The 17,489-nt window shown below is 30.7% G+C and overlaps 1 protein-coding gene across 1 annotated transcript; it reads left to right on the plus strand.

Annotated features, from left to right (window-relative positions):
• The first annotated feature begins 322 nt into the window (after nucleotides 1-322).
• Nucleotides 323-10,369, plus strand: LOC128156525 (uncharacterized). Its single transcript, XM_052818690.1, has 8 exons — nucleotides 323-472; nucleotides 3,985-4,047; nucleotides 4,216-4,479; nucleotides 4,622-4,711; nucleotides 5,054-5,161; nucleotides 6,193-6,393; nucleotides 6,826-6,930; nucleotides 9,185-10,369. Exons 2-8 carry the CDS (start codon nucleotides 3,985-3,987, stop codon nucleotides 9,446-9,448), a joined length of 1,095 nt encoding a protein of 364 aa, XP_052674650.1. The 5' UTR covers nucleotides 323-472; the 3' UTR covers nucleotides 9,449-10,369.
• The last annotated feature ends 7,120 nt before the right edge of the window (nucleotides 10,370-17,489 follow it).

Here is a 17,489-nt window from a genome sequence, read left to right on the forward strand (position 1 = left end):
GACATAAAATTTACCTCAGCCCCTACCCCAGAATTAAAACAAATATATACGAAAACAAACCAATAAAAAATATCTGAACACCAAAATGATCAACTGAAAACAAATACTCAACTAAAAACAAATAGTCTTGTTTTATTAGCATACAAATTAGAATCTTTGAGAACAATCTGAAATCGACGCCTTTAGTTATTTATTCAGCTTTCGTAATAACTTATAGAGTGTTTAGTTCACAGTTGCATTGTACCTTTATTTATGCTTTAAATGTTTTTTATGCAATTATTCAACGCATACAGCACTGTATTGAGCGTTGAATTCTCAGAAGTATGCCTTGCATTATAACTGGTTTGTATGCTCGACAAAACAGCACTACTCGTTAGGAAAGATGACTCTTATCATCATCAGAAGTTTTTAGACCTTATTTTTGTGAGAAACTCGTTGGGAAATCTGTTACCTGAATTTTAAAAAACAAAACGTGAGTAAAATTATCAGATTTGTTCGATAGATTATCAACTAAAAACATGTTCTTTGGATACCAGTCGTTTTGATAGTATTGATTTTTTGGGAGTTACCCATTTTACGTTGCTAGTATTATTTATTTCAAGTATCCTATGATATCAAAAATTCAAACAAAAAAGGTAAAACTAGAGTTAATTTAAAAATCTTCTTATTTTAGACTGTGTTGTTACGATAAAGTTCGATGCGGCTTGTTATGTTAGTTTAAATTTTCGAATTTGAGGGAAATATTTTTTTGCTATCAGTCATGCAAACGATGGGTTCAAGTAGAAAGTTTTATTTAGAGATCCACATTGCAGAGAACTTATGCTTTTTTTCTTTGTCTTCAGTGTAATTTATTTTTTTTAAATGACGCGTTTACAGATCATTTTATTCTTTAGTATGAAACACATATACACTAGTTTTGTTATCAGTAATCAATTGATTTTTAAGTTTGTGGCCTTGAAAATGACGCCCTTGACATTATATTCATCTAATTTAAATAAAGAAGCAGCGATCATTTAGAGCGTCTTCCGTGTGTAGTGAAGATACAAAGAACATTTAAAAAACACAAAATTAGCATTTTTACACGAATATGTGTTGAAAAAATTATGAAATGACTGGTTTTCTAAAGTTATTTGATAGATAAAATGCGCATGGTAATTTTGATGAGTTTTTTCATCTTTCATACCGACATTGTTCGTTGTAGCGTTTCAAGATTTTATCGAAAATATGAAGTCTTTCATCCTATTTGAAACATTAACTAACCTGTATAAATAATTCATGAGTCAGTGTTCATTTGCAGTGAAGGTTCATTTGATATGTAATATCTCACTTGATTATTTCAAGGGTAGACTTTTTCGTGCTGCTTGATTTCTATGCACCAGGTAAATCCAAATGTAAAATTCCTTACTGAATTCTCTTTTCCTCGGTACGGTGCACGGTATAAATTGTTGTACCCTTCTTAATTTATGTCAACATACAAGATGAAAGAAAACTTAAACTTATAGATCTTTCGACGTGCAACTTACCTATGTCATTATGCAACAAAGCTATAAAACGAATGTGTTATTTGTTACGGGTGAATAAGGTTTAATGGCCGTCCATAACCAACATGTTAGAAGATGCAAACTGTATAAACATGCAACTTAATTTTGTAAACATATAAAATAAATATTGTTAACACAGTTTATTTAGAAGTACAATCTAATGATACAAACATGCATTTAATTTGATGTCCATCTATTTACATATGCATACATGTACATCCTTTTTTAAAATTTTTTGGTTTTCATCAAAATACCTTGCGTATTAACTTGCGCATACTTATAACAACTAAGTATTTTTATGAAGTATAGTAAGAAGTGGATCGTACTCATATACTCACACTAACTAATAATACATGATAAAACCCAAAATAAGTACCAAGTTGACCATTGATGATATATTTCTGTCTCGCATTAGTGAGTTGTCTTGAATCATTTATGATATCATTATGTATGAAAACTATTTCTATTTTGCTAACATGCATTTTTTTATGCCTCTTTTGTTAGTTCAAACGAGATAAATTATCTATCGGTTATCCAAATGCATCGTTTATTTTCATTTACTATTATAGTCGTGATTGCCATTTGACATATATACCTCCTTAAGTTTTAGAGCTAATATGTTAGAGACAAAACTGATCATTTCATAAAGTTGATAGACATATTAATCTCAAAGATATATAGCCTAGAGTGTGCATGAAGAAAATCATATAAAACAGGGCTTGATTTTAAAAACAAAACGAAGACAGGTGTACTGTAAACCATGATAGTAGTTCTGCTCTGCCACTTCTTAGTATTGCTACAACTCAAAGTAAACAAATTTGTGAAAAGGATAAGGATTTTAAGCGTTCAATATTCGATAATGCTCTGCTTTGAAAATAAATAATTACATAACGATACTTTTAAGACAATAGTCAGCACCTTATATCTTCTTACTGAATGAAATCTTGCGTAATAAAGAGGGCTTTAATTGATATTAATTACAATGTAACGATAATAGTAAATGCATCAAAATGGTACTCTTTTGTTAAAAAAAAGAAAGAAAAAGCCCATCATCAATTATTTTCCTGAAACTGTCAGTAAATGTACCAATTTAAAAAAGTGTTGCAATGCGTTATATGTGCACGTAAAGTAATATTTTTCCGTAGCTCGTATGGAATCAGCTATGATCGGACAAGCTGATCACAGAATTCACTCATTTGGTTAAAATTAACTTATTTGAGGTTATATCAAAAATCTTACATCACTGACCCATACTATTGATCAGTTTGAATAAAACCTCGAAAATTAAAATTTTCTGTTGCTTGTTGATTCTTTATTACCCCCGCCCCCATCCCCACAAAAAAATCAAAACAAGAACAAAACAAAACAGCCTTGATTTATGCAAAAAGTTCATCTGAATAACGACGTGATGTAATTTGGACGTTTTTCTCCGCAAATGTTTTAAAATATTTGTTTGATAATGAGCAGGTGAAAAAAGCAAGATATTTTTAAGGTCAAGATCTAGTAAATGATTCCAGAGTTCTTTTTGGTTCTAGAACCATTATGACGTCATAATTGATTTGTAGAATCTTTTCCCCGTACTTTAGGCTTTAAAATAATTATGTAGAAAATTAAACAATTTCCAGAGATCCTATGTTAAATTATGGAAAAAGTAATCCCGATACCTATATTTAATTTGACATAATTTTAAAGAGGAGGCGAAGAGCTTGATTAATCCTGTTTTTGGAGAGACTGTAGCCATTTCTAAATATATTTTATTGGTCTAAAATGGACAAAACTCCAAAATTTGTTCCTTATTTCATTCATATTTCATTAAAAACATGATTTTTTATTGTGTTTACCAAATATTTAAGCCCCAGGACACCCAATCAAACAAAGCAATTGTTATGAACCATTCTTGAAAGAATTTATATCCTAAATTTTATAAACTTGTAGGCACCTTTCATTTACTAGATCTTGACCTTAAGTTAAAATTTCATTTCAAAAATGTCAAGTTAAATGCACAATTACGCCAAAAAAGTTATAGACACCCTACTGTAATTTTGCTTTGATTTTGTGTTAAGCTGTGTGTGTAAATATAAAAAATACTTTAAAAACTTAAAAACTTGTATTTAAGATCCAGCCCCTTGGAATAAAGTAAACACAGAGAAGCATTAACGTTTATTTTTGAAAACGAATCTATTTTTAAGGTCTGTACTTTCATTGTTTACACTGTGTCTTTGTATATATTTTCTAGATGTATTTTCTATTTCTTAAATATAAAATGTTGGCAAATCTAAATTATCTATATTTTGTTTAATTTCGCTATGTCGGAATATGTTACATATCAAATGGTACAGGTTTTTATGCAGGTCAGTGAATTTTTTTTGGTAGATCAGGAGCAAACCATATCAATTTCATGATAAATAATTAAATGATTCGGTATTTTGTTTGTTTTTTTCAGATGACACGTTTAATTTTAATTCAGTCCGCCATATTGGCTTGGATAGTTACCATTCTTCTCTCAGTAAGGATTTTCTTCAGAAGCACAAATTAAAACCGTGGTCCATATTTGTAGTATGCTACATATACATTAAACTTTTTAATAGATTAATTTTTATCCTCGGCAATTTAATACCTTTGTGTTTGGAAATAATTTATTCACATGAATTTTGTTTTTTATCATATTCTATAGATCGCAAGTGGGCCAATGCTAAAGATGTGTTATTCAATGGAGGACTATTCCAATGGTCTCAATGTTCATAAAAAGTTACAGAACTTGAACATCATATCCAGTGATTTCGGTGGCATCAAAAATACAACCAAGCAATTTTTTGCTTGTTTGACCAGTTTCTTAGCTTGTGTCTTAGGTCTTAACATAATTGTGACAATTTTGACGATCTTCCCAAAAATGTTCTACAAGAAGATTTTATACGCAGCAGTCGTATTCTTTTCTTTAGTATGTATTCAGCATACCATTCTCAACCAACCGAGCTTAAATTTATTAAATGTTTAAACTTCTTATTATATTGACAGAAGGAAAAAACACTCAGGTACATGTATTTTCAAAATAAATCGAACGGTTTTTTTTTAAATTACAGTTTACCGCTGTCTTCATAGGTTTAACCATTTGGTCGGTTTTACTTTACGTGGATCTGAACGATGAACAAATCGATCCTAACACCAAAACGGTAATGTATATGTAATATATTGTAATATTTTTTTTCATGTGTTATTACTTGTGTTGACTTTTTTTTTCATTACCTCATAAAAAGTGTTTCCAACTTTGATTTTTGTTCCTTGTGCTTACATCTCATTTTACACCTCTCATATCTGCAGTGTATGCAAGAGAGGGATTAATATAAGCCGTATCGCTCGTTTCCCGATCTTACAATTGTAATTATCACCATGTAAATGTATCTGAATTTATAATGAATAAATATTGTTTAAACTAAACAGTAATGTTCTTTCATAACAACCTTTTTAAAAAGTGTGAATATAATTCAAACAGCATCTTTTTTTTATCAAAACAGAGTGATTTGCATGGTCAAATGTTATCTTCATTAAAAGACAATTTTCGGAGTGACAACTTAACCACTGGAACTAAGATCTCCAATGAGTGGAATCACCTATTTATGGACGTAAGTGAATGTAAAACATTTCAGTAACACACTTTGAATCTTCTTTCAAAAACATTTATTTTATTCAATATATCAGTATAAGCTAATCATAGAAATATCGTTTGGATTGGTTTAACAGTTTGAAGTGAGGATTTTTCGTTAATTTTCCATAAGAAACATTTTATTACTATAAAAAATATAACTAAAATCTGAACAGTTGCAATTCTACGCACATCTGCAATCAAAACTTGTAGAGTCATCATTGATAACCAGTTGCTTTTATGTACTCCACAAATCATTTTTGTTTTACTTTTCTCTTAAAACTGACATGATATCATAAAAATATTTAGTGGAGAGTTACAGTCGGTTGCTCTCCGATCGAGGCTAATTTTTTTTGGCACAGAAATGGTACTATTCTAAATAACATACCAGGTATATGCGATATATAATCTTAGTACATAACTACTTGTGATATTTGGTGGTTTTTTCAAGTAAACACCCTGTTTCTGTGTGATCTTTTCCAGTTTATGATTTGCACATGTGCGACGCCATATAATTAGAAGCTTGGGTCTTCCGGTTTTATTATGAAGTAAAGAAAAAAAACCGGAGCAAGATTTCACTTTGGTATTAATATAAGATGTTGCATATGAGGAGTCCTAATCATTGCATTTTATGCCAATTTAGAAACTATCTTGAAATTTCAAATGAATTTGGAATAGTCCATAAATTCTCCATTTTTATCTCTCGTATGGATAATCGAACATACCAATTATGCAAAGACAGTTTGCATTTGGTAAAAATATGAGAACTATTGGACATTCTAGATTATTATCCATCGTTTCTTTTCGTGTACGCAATGGCGATATGTCTGGAAATTATTCTTTGTATCACATGTATATTTATAATAGCTTATTTTTTTAAATGCTGAGAAAAAGCACATCTTTTTAAAGGGATGAAATAAGCGACATACATTCTATTGTCAAGTATATTTATGCATTCGTTTTACTAGACCTCTGAAGCACAGTGCTATGGCTAGGCATGCAATATTTCAGTTCGAATGTTGCGGCGTGAACAAAGTGGTTGGAACTATCAACGACTTCGAACCCACCTACTGGTGTAAGACAGAGGGGAGTTGTCATGCTACCTCATCGCAGATACCAAGGACGTGCTGCAAAGGTTTTACAGAAAATGATTATCAAAATGCTCCTATTGAATGTAAATCCTCCGTTAAATCCGGCTCTTACTATGACAAGGTAACCACACTCACAAATAGGAAAAATATAATGTTAAAATAAGATGGAATAGATAAAAGAAAAAATAGGTAATAGGAAAGGAAAAGAAAAGAGAGATGATTTTGAATGTGTAACAACTTTTTATTCATTTTTTTTTTGGTCGTGTTCACCTGTTACAAAGATAGACTTCATGCTGCTCAATATTAGTTAATTATTGAGTTACTTGTTTACCCAGGTAAATTGATATGGATGATGATTTGATAAGATAATTGATTCTATTCTGTGTAAATAAATTGTGTTTAATTGGTTCAAAGTATGATATGTATATTATGTCAATAATTGTTTCAAATGTAAACTAATGTTTTAAGAATTCTTACAAAATAGAAAAAAAACAATTAAGGTATTTTAGTTTTTTTCGGTAAAGATATCTAATAATCCTTATTTCCTTTAAAGGGTTGTTTCTCTGTCATCATGAAAGAGGTTATAAAGGAAAGGATTAACTTTGATTCTTTTACCGATGACATTCTTACAGAGGGGCTAAAAGTAATTTTAGTCATGGTGGGTATATTTACTTAGGATTTTTGGAAAAAGAAATAGAACATTTTTTGTGAAGCCATCTACTGTAGATTCCCAATGAAGCGCGAGGAATTAATATCTGCTTAAAAACATCGCTTTTATTTTTCGGACTGATGTAAACTTTAGTGAACTGTGATAAAAACTTGGCGTTTGCCATTTTTATACTCTCGCCATTAGACGCAAAACGGATCAATCGCAGAATTAAGTACTAGCGAATAAAAGGAGTCTACAGTATTATATCCGCTTATTGACCTACACTTCATCCAAAAAGAAAAGTTACATGTGCAATGTAGCTGTCAAATAAGTTTCTGAAAAGTATATCCATATGTGGATAGAACGCTTTGACCAGATCGATATTAACTGGCGGCAAAATATTAAAAGTATATATCTATTTATATATTTATTTATTCGTAGATTAGTTTTCTATTTTTTTTTTTTCAATAAAAGTCTTCTTTTCCGTACAAGAAAAAGGGAAATGCGGAAATCGATTAATCTTGTCACATCATAACTGCAAATCTCTAACTTTACGGGAAAATTCGGAGTGGCATGCCATATGATGTCTACAGCATGTCAACCCTAATTTTTACCTGTAGACGGATCTTCGGCTAGTCACATCTTACATTCCCAATTTTATCATACCCCCGCTACGAAGGGGAAGGGAATATACAGTTTAAATCGTTGTGTGCCTGTCTGTCTTTCCTTCTGTCTGTGTCTATCGGTAGCCAAAATTTCTGTCGCATTTTATCAGCAACCATTTATCGCAGTTGCTTGAAATCTAAAGACTTTATATGTTTAGGCATGCATTAAAGTGGGATCCATTTTTGTACCAATTAGACTTCAACTTCTTGTTAAATGACGATTTGGTTTATTTTTAGCCTTAATATACAATTAAATTTGCGTTAAAATGTCTATTTCTCAGCAACTATTTATCGCAGTTACTTGAATTTAAACACATTATTTGTTTAGTCATGTCATATGGTGAGATCTATTTTTGTACGAATCGAACGTCAACTTCCTGTTAAATGACGACTTTGTCTTTTTAAGCCTTACTTTTAAAACATTTCTCAACAACTATTTATTGCAGATGTTTGAAATTTTATTAATTAAGACACTCTTTGTTTTGGCATGCCATATGGTGGGATCTATTTTTGTACTAATCAGACATCAACTTCCTGTTAAATGACGACTTTTTTTATTTTTAGCCTAAATTTTTAATCAAATTTTCGTCAAAGATTTCTAAGCAACTATTTAATGCAGATGTTCAAAAATTTAATACACTCTTTTTTCAGGAATGTTATTTGGTGGGATATATTTTTGTACCAATCGGAAGTCAACTTTCTGTCAAATGTCGACTTTGATTTTCTTATTCAGATCAGAGCAGGGGTATTACTATTGAGCATTGGCTCACAGATATCTTGTTTTTTGAAACATGAAGAGAACAGAATCATGCGTTTTTACTTACATACTAACTTAGAACATACTTACGTACTTACATTAATATTTGAGCATGCTCAATTCCAAACATGCAACAGCGCTGTATCAACGGTGGTTCAACTTAGGTATAAGGTGGCAACTTAAATGATTTCTTAATCTTAAACTTAAACCGTTGTAAAATCCCTGTCACATCAGTGTTACATCCTCAATGCAATTCCTCGGCGTCCATGAATACTGCAGATCAGTAGAGTCCGACAGCGCCGCAACAGCACGGCGACATCTACAGTTGGGTCGCTTAGAACGCCATGCTCCAAAAGCGGACAATGTCTATCTCGATCCCTTGCTCAAAGAGTAAAGGATACATCCTAACTTCGAACACATAGGTGTGACATATATTTTCTTCAATGATCAAACCTATGCATTTACTTTATCTAGCAATAATAAGTTAAAGTCCTAGAGACCACATGTTCTAAAGGAAAGTGAAAATTGGCAGTTTGCGCCGTTGAATATATGTTTCGTTAATTTTGATCAACATGACCATAGTTTTACCTTATAATGTAAAAAGTTTGCAAATTCCTATAAGAGTTTGCCTGTCCGTTACCTTTGTTCATAAATATGATCATACTCGAAAGCCGCGTATACTGTAGTTAACCCAACTAAAAATCATCAAAACCTAGAACCTAATCATATTTTCGTACGTTTTCGGAACAGAATCATGCAAATTTTATTGGGATTTTCCAACTTTGTTACATGAACTCATTGATTGACTTTATAATGATAAAAACTTCATGTATGTTTTCAGTGGACCTGTTCATTCTTAAGCTTGTTTGGAATGTGTCTTTTTATTGGCATATGTTTGACGAAAAAAGGTAATGCCGAAAAAGGTAATGCCGAGAATGGAGATACTTCGCAAACTGGGAATGCATCACCGAAGACCAAACACTTGTATCCGAACTATCAAAGATCTTCGCAAATCTTCACAAAACAAGAACGCATCAACTATGACCGACCAAACAACAAATATGACAGACACTGGCAAGATATCGGTTACAGTTATAGATATTAATTGTCTATTATCATAAAATGATAAGTTTTCAAAAACTATATTTGTAAAATTATTTTTATGAGCATCAACATAAAACCATATACCCCATTCCCCCCTCCCCCATTTACTCACCCCCTTTCTTTATCTATCTTCTCTCTCCATAAAACCCGATCTCATTGCACGTTTACATACAATAATGTTAAACATGCCTTTGTTTGTAATCTGCGATATACATATATGTATTGTATAGTCTTAGATAAGCATATTTTTGTGGATGTAAGTTTTCTCTACTATATATTGTGCTCAAATCAAAATAGAGAAAGCAAAAATTATGTACTTATCCTATGTTTATATGTGCTTTGATATTGATATGAATAAAAAAATTATTTTAAAAAAAACTATGACCGACCACTTGTATCCAGATTAACCAAGAAACAAACATATTGATTCAACTATGACTGAACTTGTCCATGAAAGTATACGACACAATACTTCATAATTAAAAATAAATGAATGCATAAAAATAATTGGAAACAGTTTAGTATCAGCTTTTTGTAGAAGAAGTTTATATTAAAAGCCAAAAATTTCTTGAAGAATGGTTGGTTGAAACTTTCAAATTACATCGATATATCCACAGTACACATGGTACCGCTGTACTGATGAATTTTGAAACTTGAAAACCATTTAAGGCAAAGTTTTCCCATTGAAACATATTGTGGTTTTCACTTATACATAGTATATATTCTACTGTACAAAGAAATATGCATATACATTACGGATTTCAACTTTATTTGGATATCCTAGTCCAATAATTAGGATTTTCAGGTTGTTCTTAAATTGTATAGGAAATGTTTGTTTTTTTTCTAAACAAAATCTAATTGCAAATATTAATAGTTCATCTAGATGCATGATATATAGCAACATTATTGATCATTTTTAAGTATTTAGTGAAATCCATTCCTTGTATTTACAAAAAACAAATAAGTAAAATTTGATTGTCATCACATCACATTTGGCTATAAAAAGTAGACGCCATTGAAATATTTTGCGTATTAACCGAATATTTGAATTTTGAAGAACTGAAATTAAGAATGAGTATCAGTTTGTTTTTAGATAATAGTTCACGCTATTAGGAATTAAGAATTAATCATGTTAAAAAATACAATGTTTAAAGAAGATGGGGGAATAAGATGGCGCAAATGCCCATTCGGTTTAGTAGTGAAATACAATTTTGAATTTATTTTTCCCCAATTAAATCTATTCAAATATATTATAATACAACTTTGCAAAAGCAAAATTTCTAATTATAGTCAGTTTTTGATATATTTAACAAAAAATAAGAAAAAAAAAATTGTCGGAATTTTGGTGGTATTGAACACGTAACATAAAAACTCTAGATATATAAGGTTAGCTTATGCCAGGTACTATAACTACTGAGCCATTTCAGACACAACAAAGTGGGCTATTTAAATATTATGTGTGACTAAGGCCACGAACTACCGGACTTGTATTATTTTTTCAAAACGTTCAATTGTTGGGATACAAAATGATATTTTTAATGTATAGTGGGTCATCTCTCCACGTTTTTGTTGATTGAAATCAGTTTGTTTTCCAATAGACCTTAAATAGATTATGAGAAAAATATGGAGCACAGACCCACTCTATAAAAGAAAATGCCTTGAAGTTCTAAAAAATGACAGTATTTGCAGGTTTTGATACGTATACGCCTGTTTGAGGCAACATATTCCAAGTATTGAACATACCTATGGGTTAAAAATCAATGATTCGTTAAATATATATTGTTTTAAATGATTTTAAAAAAAACCCATCAGATTTATTGATACTTTAATTTTTCAGTAGCCTGTCCGACCGCGTATGGGCATTTTACGCGCCTTATCCACCCATCTTCTTTATACAGCTTTTATGTATTCAGAATGTTAAAGAACTATGTTACTTAGTATAGTATTTGCACCATTCCTCAAAATTACGTAATGATTGATATATTAATTCATCAACTGCTGTAATTAGTTATTGTATTGTGTTCTCTATTGATGTAATTATTATAGTTCATATTTATTGTTACTATTACCAGTAAACAGATTGTTAATCATATTATTACGGTACATATTTTGTTTAAAAAATACAATTTGCAATAAGATGTGTCTTACGAAATATATTAAATTGAAACTTAATCATTTACCCGAGTTTATATTACTTCTTCTAAAAGAATGATTCGTTATTGGAGAACATATTATCCAATTATAAAATTAAAGATTTGTAATTAACATGTAACAGAAAAAGTAAATTTTTTGTTTAGTATTTTGTATGTTATTTATGTAATTTTTTATTGTCTTACCTAAGTAGTAGATGTTTATATATAAACAGTAATATTTCATTGTAATGTAAATCTAAAATTAGGGTGTTTTGTTATATTTTGTTCAGATACATGTATACCAATGTTGTAAGTGTAAAAAATGTACAGATGCTGCACCCATTCTTTTCTACATTTTTATTGAAACAAAAATAGGTTGAAACCTTAAAATTTCGAGAGGACGTCCGGTAAATTTCTCAAACATAAGTTTTGCCTGAGGTCAATGTCCAATTTATTAACTTTGTACAACATGATATATTGCGTAGTTAATATTGGTATTTTGTTATGCTTCATCAAAATTTGAAAGCAAAATATCGAGTTACAAGCAAGAAATGGAGATCGTAATTCCTTGTTTTACAAAACAAAGCTCGAGTCTTCTTATTGTTTACAAATGTGTTAAATTGGTATAGGTTTCAATAGAGTTGATAATATTAATAAATATAAAATAAAATGTGATCTGAAATCATGTTTAGGTCCCTTTAAAAAAATTTTGTGAAAGCCTTTATTTTATCGCTTTTATACAAGATAGAATATGATACAGTAAGGTGCCTGTATGTGTCCAATTTTAAAAAAAATGGTTAAAAAGCTGTCCATTCTTAACATTATTGAATTAGGTAATTACGAACTTTACACCATATATCAAAATCTCGAGTCAAAATTGATCAAGTTAATTATATTTGTTATTGATTTTATCACAAATCACGTCATATATGTATAGAATGTAATTTTGACAAACTTCATTATATGACATTCACATTCTTTACTTATCAAAATGTTAATTCTCGATCATCCTGACCACATCCCTCCTTGAAAAGGTTCATAATCTTCAACCCCCTCTATTACTTGAAAAATATTCTGCATCATGGCCTATCATTGTTTATTGTTGGGTAATCATTTTATCAAAAACCTTTGTCGTTTGAAAATTTGGCACAATATTATCAACCTCCATATCCAGTATATCACTTTAACGATGTCAGCATTTGCAGTATCTCTTTTACATCCTTAATATTTGATTAACAAAGATTTCTCCCTTACAAAGAATACGATGTTGCTGTTGTTCAGTAGAAAAAGTGATTAAATATGAATTCTTGACACCACAGCTTTTTAAACCCTTGCACAACTACAACTATCCATTAAGTGAAAAAGGAAATATTCTGCGTCAGAATGGTTTTATTGTTCAAACCTTACATGGGGCATTAAATTTAGATGAGGTCCACAAAGTGGTAGATTAAACTAGAACTTAATGCTACTTCCTGACAACTGGGATAAATATTTGAATTTGTATAATGCATACTGGTACTTATGATCATTGCGATGGTAGACTATATAGAACCCTGCCAACAGAAGGCCCTAGATGTTTATAATTAATTGATGCTAAGTATGCATATGAGCTTAAGAAAAATTTGTACCCTCTGCAAGCAGAATTTGGTCAAGTACGCGAATGTCCCTCTGTTTTTACAACAAACTACGTTCAGTCATGGCCATTTGCCTTTGACTGAATTTATAAAACACACTTAAGTTAATTGTAATGGGAGTTGTTGGTTTAATGGATATATCCTGTGTTTAAATCATATGTAAGCCCGGTCCCTTGGAATTAAACACAGGTGCTTTTAATCAACATGTATCAAGAATTTGACATCTGTGCATAAAGACCACCTTTTACCAGAGAAGAGACATGGGTTAAATGAATGCATCAAATGAGAAATACGGGTGGTCGTGACAATAAAGTTGACCGCTTGGCATTTTACTGAATGTGTAAAGATATATGCAAGGTGCAAATTGATTACTGCTGCAATTGTAATGCAAGTGATGATATGATGTTGTTACTGATATTTAACTATAGAGATTAGAACTACTGGTGGAACGTGGCGGGACACTGGATTTATCCCTATCCCTAGTACATGTAAGTGATTAAACATGTTATCAGCAGCGATGAACACACCCAAATCTGTAGAATTTGAACCAAAAACCAACATTAGGATGGACTATTAACTCAATAATTTAAGGTCAACAGTTGGCAAACAAGACATCATAAAGATAATGACAAAGATTATACTAAGTATTATTTTGCCTGATGATCCGGCATCATGGAAGAAGTTGATGAAAAAAGGATGCCGAACCCGATATCAATTGCGGACACCAAACCCGTTGGTTTAATTAAAGCTAATCTGATCCTTATTATGATCACGACTAAAGATAACGTTGCTGTTTCTTGAATAAATGAATTTATCCTTATTCCAATATCTTTTATTATACTTTCATGTTAAATACTGAAATCTAATTGGTTTATACGCAGTTGATAATCCGTTGTATTACCCTAAGCGTTAGCAAAACACTTGGCAATGGGTAACACAACTAATTGTTAGATGCGCGTAAATCATACGCTTACGGTTCGCCGTAGAATTCACGTCATTTCTAAATAAAAGCATAGAGAAATAATTTCTCTAAAATTAAAACATTCAGTATAATAAAATTAATAGTGAACAATAGTTTTCTCGGGGTGTCAATTTTAACTGTTACCCTCCTAAACAGGCACTATGATCAGTCCGATTTAAATCAAACCTTTACTAAGTTTTTCTTGATTGTCGTTTTTTTTTTAAAATTTCAAGTTCAGTAATATTTAAGCAAGCTAGAAATTATTTTAATACAATAACAAGAGGCCAAGGGGCCACATCGCTCACCTGAGCAACAATTGCCTTAATTCTGATCAAATAAGCATTACAGTATCAAAATATCTTGACAACTAAGTACAGTAGATATTGCTAAAAAAATTGAAAATCTGCCAATATTTATCCACCTCTTTTTTTTTGGGTAAATACCTAACTGCAATAATGTAGCCCTCTCCGATTTTATATATCTGATGTTTACTGGAGAGGGCTACAATTCCACAGGATCTCCGTAATGGTGCAAAATTAATTTTTTAATGCGGCTGACTTCGGTCTGAAAAGATCGATTTTATATTCGACTTCCTTTAGATAAAAAGATTTTTTAATTCAGGTTGAACAAAATAACCGTATGTAACCAAAACCAGATAAATCACATCAGCATGTTTACCAGTCGTCTTTTTCAGCAGCCATGACAGTTCTCGCGTGATTTTATGGGATGTACACTTGGAGTTTTGATGGGCTTGATAACGTGAATGTCAGAGTAAATAATCGATCTTACCTCGTTATATCACTAAAACATCATTTTAGGAAATGGTATATAATAGAAAATTCATATTTACCGCGTTAATTATGTTTAAACTAGGGGAAATCCTATATTCAGTTCAATATCTGCTCCTGAATTCTCATTGGCTGTCCAAAAATAAAACCGGTCAAGGTCAGTAAAAATGGCGGACAAATTCAACTTTCGTTGTTGACATACACGAAATATAACCGATATATGGACTATACTTGATATTTTTGGATTAAATTATGCCACATACATCTATAACGTTTGAGTTCATGTAAGAAATGCAAATGTTATTGTCATTTATAAACGATTTGAGACGAAATCGTTCGGGATTGAATCACTCCCGCACTTGCACCATTACGAAGCTGGCATCTTAAAAAGTGTGATGGCATGTATATTCAATTAAATCATTAATAAAATTTAAGCTAAAAATAGTTCTGTTTTTTAACTTTCATATAACTTAATGTAAAAATTAATAAACATCTGAATCAAGAGTATAGAAAGATCTTTAAAAGTACACATTCCTTTTTTTCACCTCATAAAAACTGAAGATAATGATTTTACAATTTTCTACGAATGATTTTCAACAAACTTAGTCAAAATTAGCCTTGTAGTTTTTTTTAAAAAAAAAAAACGTACACAGAAACACACAGAGTGCAATAAAAAATGTCAAAGAAGTGAAAAACTGACACAAAATCGTATAATATCATATGATACAAACTGCACTACATATAAATTTCATATTTCATTGTATAATGCAATAGTTAACAATACAAAACTATACGATATGTGGTTATATCGTATTACACCATTTGATATAATGTCAAATGAATAAATATTATATGATACAATCTAATATTGTATAATATAATGACGAATAATATTTTATCATATCACTTTGATAATGATTCTATATAATTAATCTATCATATCATACGATATTGTATCGATAAATGCGATATTGTATCATATAAATTGAAACATTATAATATCATATGACGTCGAATCATATTATACGATATTTTATCATAATAAATGTAATTGTATCATAGGAAATGATATGATATGATATTGTATGATATGATATCATTTGTAATGTATTGTATATATTTTGTTTTATATAATACGATAATATTTTATATGATATATTGTTGAATGAAATATGATACAATTTTCAATCGTATAACATGTTATTTTAGCATAATTATATGTTGTATCATAAATACACTATGATATTGTTTCATGTAAAACAATATAATATCATACAACATTTCATTATATCCTATCATTCAATATCATGTCCTAAAATTTCATATAAAATAATGTAATATTGTATATATGATATAATAATGTATTATATCATACGACACAATATCATATTATATGATAAATATCATATGACTCGGTATTATAAAAATAGAATGATGTTATATCAAAAATCAACAAGCAAAGTATGTGTCAGGACAAAGTTTTCTTAACATCCTTGATAATGGAGATCGGGTTCTGTACATGCATCTGAAGCTAGTCATATGTTTCAAATTTAAAATTACCCAAACAATGAATGTAAGTCAGAACAGCGTTTTTTCCAACATTGTAACATGCTTTTACTTACTAAAAAAAAACTTAAACCTGATCCAGCATCAAGATAACAGGGATCAACTTCTGTATCTGAAGCTACCAGATTCAGCATTACAGCCTGTAGAGTGCATAAGTATCAAGGTGGACTTACCAGGAAGAGCTTGGTGAAAATAGGACCAGTAATAAGTTAGCTGTGGCCATCAAAGGACACCTGCTTCAAAAACCTTTCCCTGCTCCAGCATTTGAAACCTGTAGTAAATTTAAGCCTGTCAGTTGTATATGTATCATAAAATGCTGCAGCCATGAAAGTTTTAAAATGTGAAGGGAAACACCCAACAGTAGAAGAAGCGTTTATAAATGGCCACAACCTGAATACTCATCAGAAGGTTTAAAGCGACGTAAAAGATGGAAATGAGATACTGAACGAGAAAATTGGCTAGGTTCTTAAGAAAATCTGGAGGGATTGGTGAATAACAGGTGTTGTATTAAAAGCAGTCATAACAACAATATAGTTTTTGGGATAAAAACTCTTTGTTACCAGTTGGAATAGAAACTGTTCCATTGTTATCGAGTAAAGACTTGATTGTAACCCCCCTTCCTCGAAAAAAAGACGAAAGATTGATACGTGATAAGTAAAGAGCCATCATCCTCACCCACTTTTTAGTGCAAAAAAGTGTTCTTCAGAATAGGGATACAAATTATTCAATATAAATGTTTATATTGAGAAAATACGTGACCCCATTCATAGAGAGTCTTGGCATATCATAAAGTTCCTGACAAACTGGTCAAAATTGTTAAAGGACTATATTTGGGCATTCAGAAGTTGGGAGTTCTATTCGCTTTTCGCTATTCATTATTCGAATAGCGAGTAGAATTCTGTGGTCGGTTCGCTATTTAAATTACAGTATATATGCTAATAAACTCAAATTGAAAATTTTA

Source organism: Crassostrea angulata, chromosome 7 (genome assembly GCF_025612915.1).
Source record: "Crassostrea angulata isolate pt1a10 chromosome 7, ASM2561291v2, whole genome shotgun sequence".
NCBI classification, from domain to species: domain Eukaryota; kingdom Metazoa; phylum Mollusca; class Bivalvia; order Ostreida; family Ostreidae; genus Magallana; species Magallana angulata.

Bases quoted from the DNA above. Each gene is read 5' to 3' on its own strand.
- LOC128156525 (XM_052818690.1), top strand. From the start codon at position 3,985: ATGACACGTTTAATTTTAATTCAGTCCGCCATATTGGCTTGGATAGTT. The intron at 4,712-5,053 runs GTAATGTATATG...TTATCAAAACAG, and splicing joins TCGATCCTAACACCAAAACG to AGTGATTTGCATGGTCAAAT. The intron at 6,931-9,184 runs GTGGGTATATTT...GTATGTTTTCAG, and splicing joins TAAAAGTAATTTTAGTCATG to TGGACCTGTTCATTCTTAAG.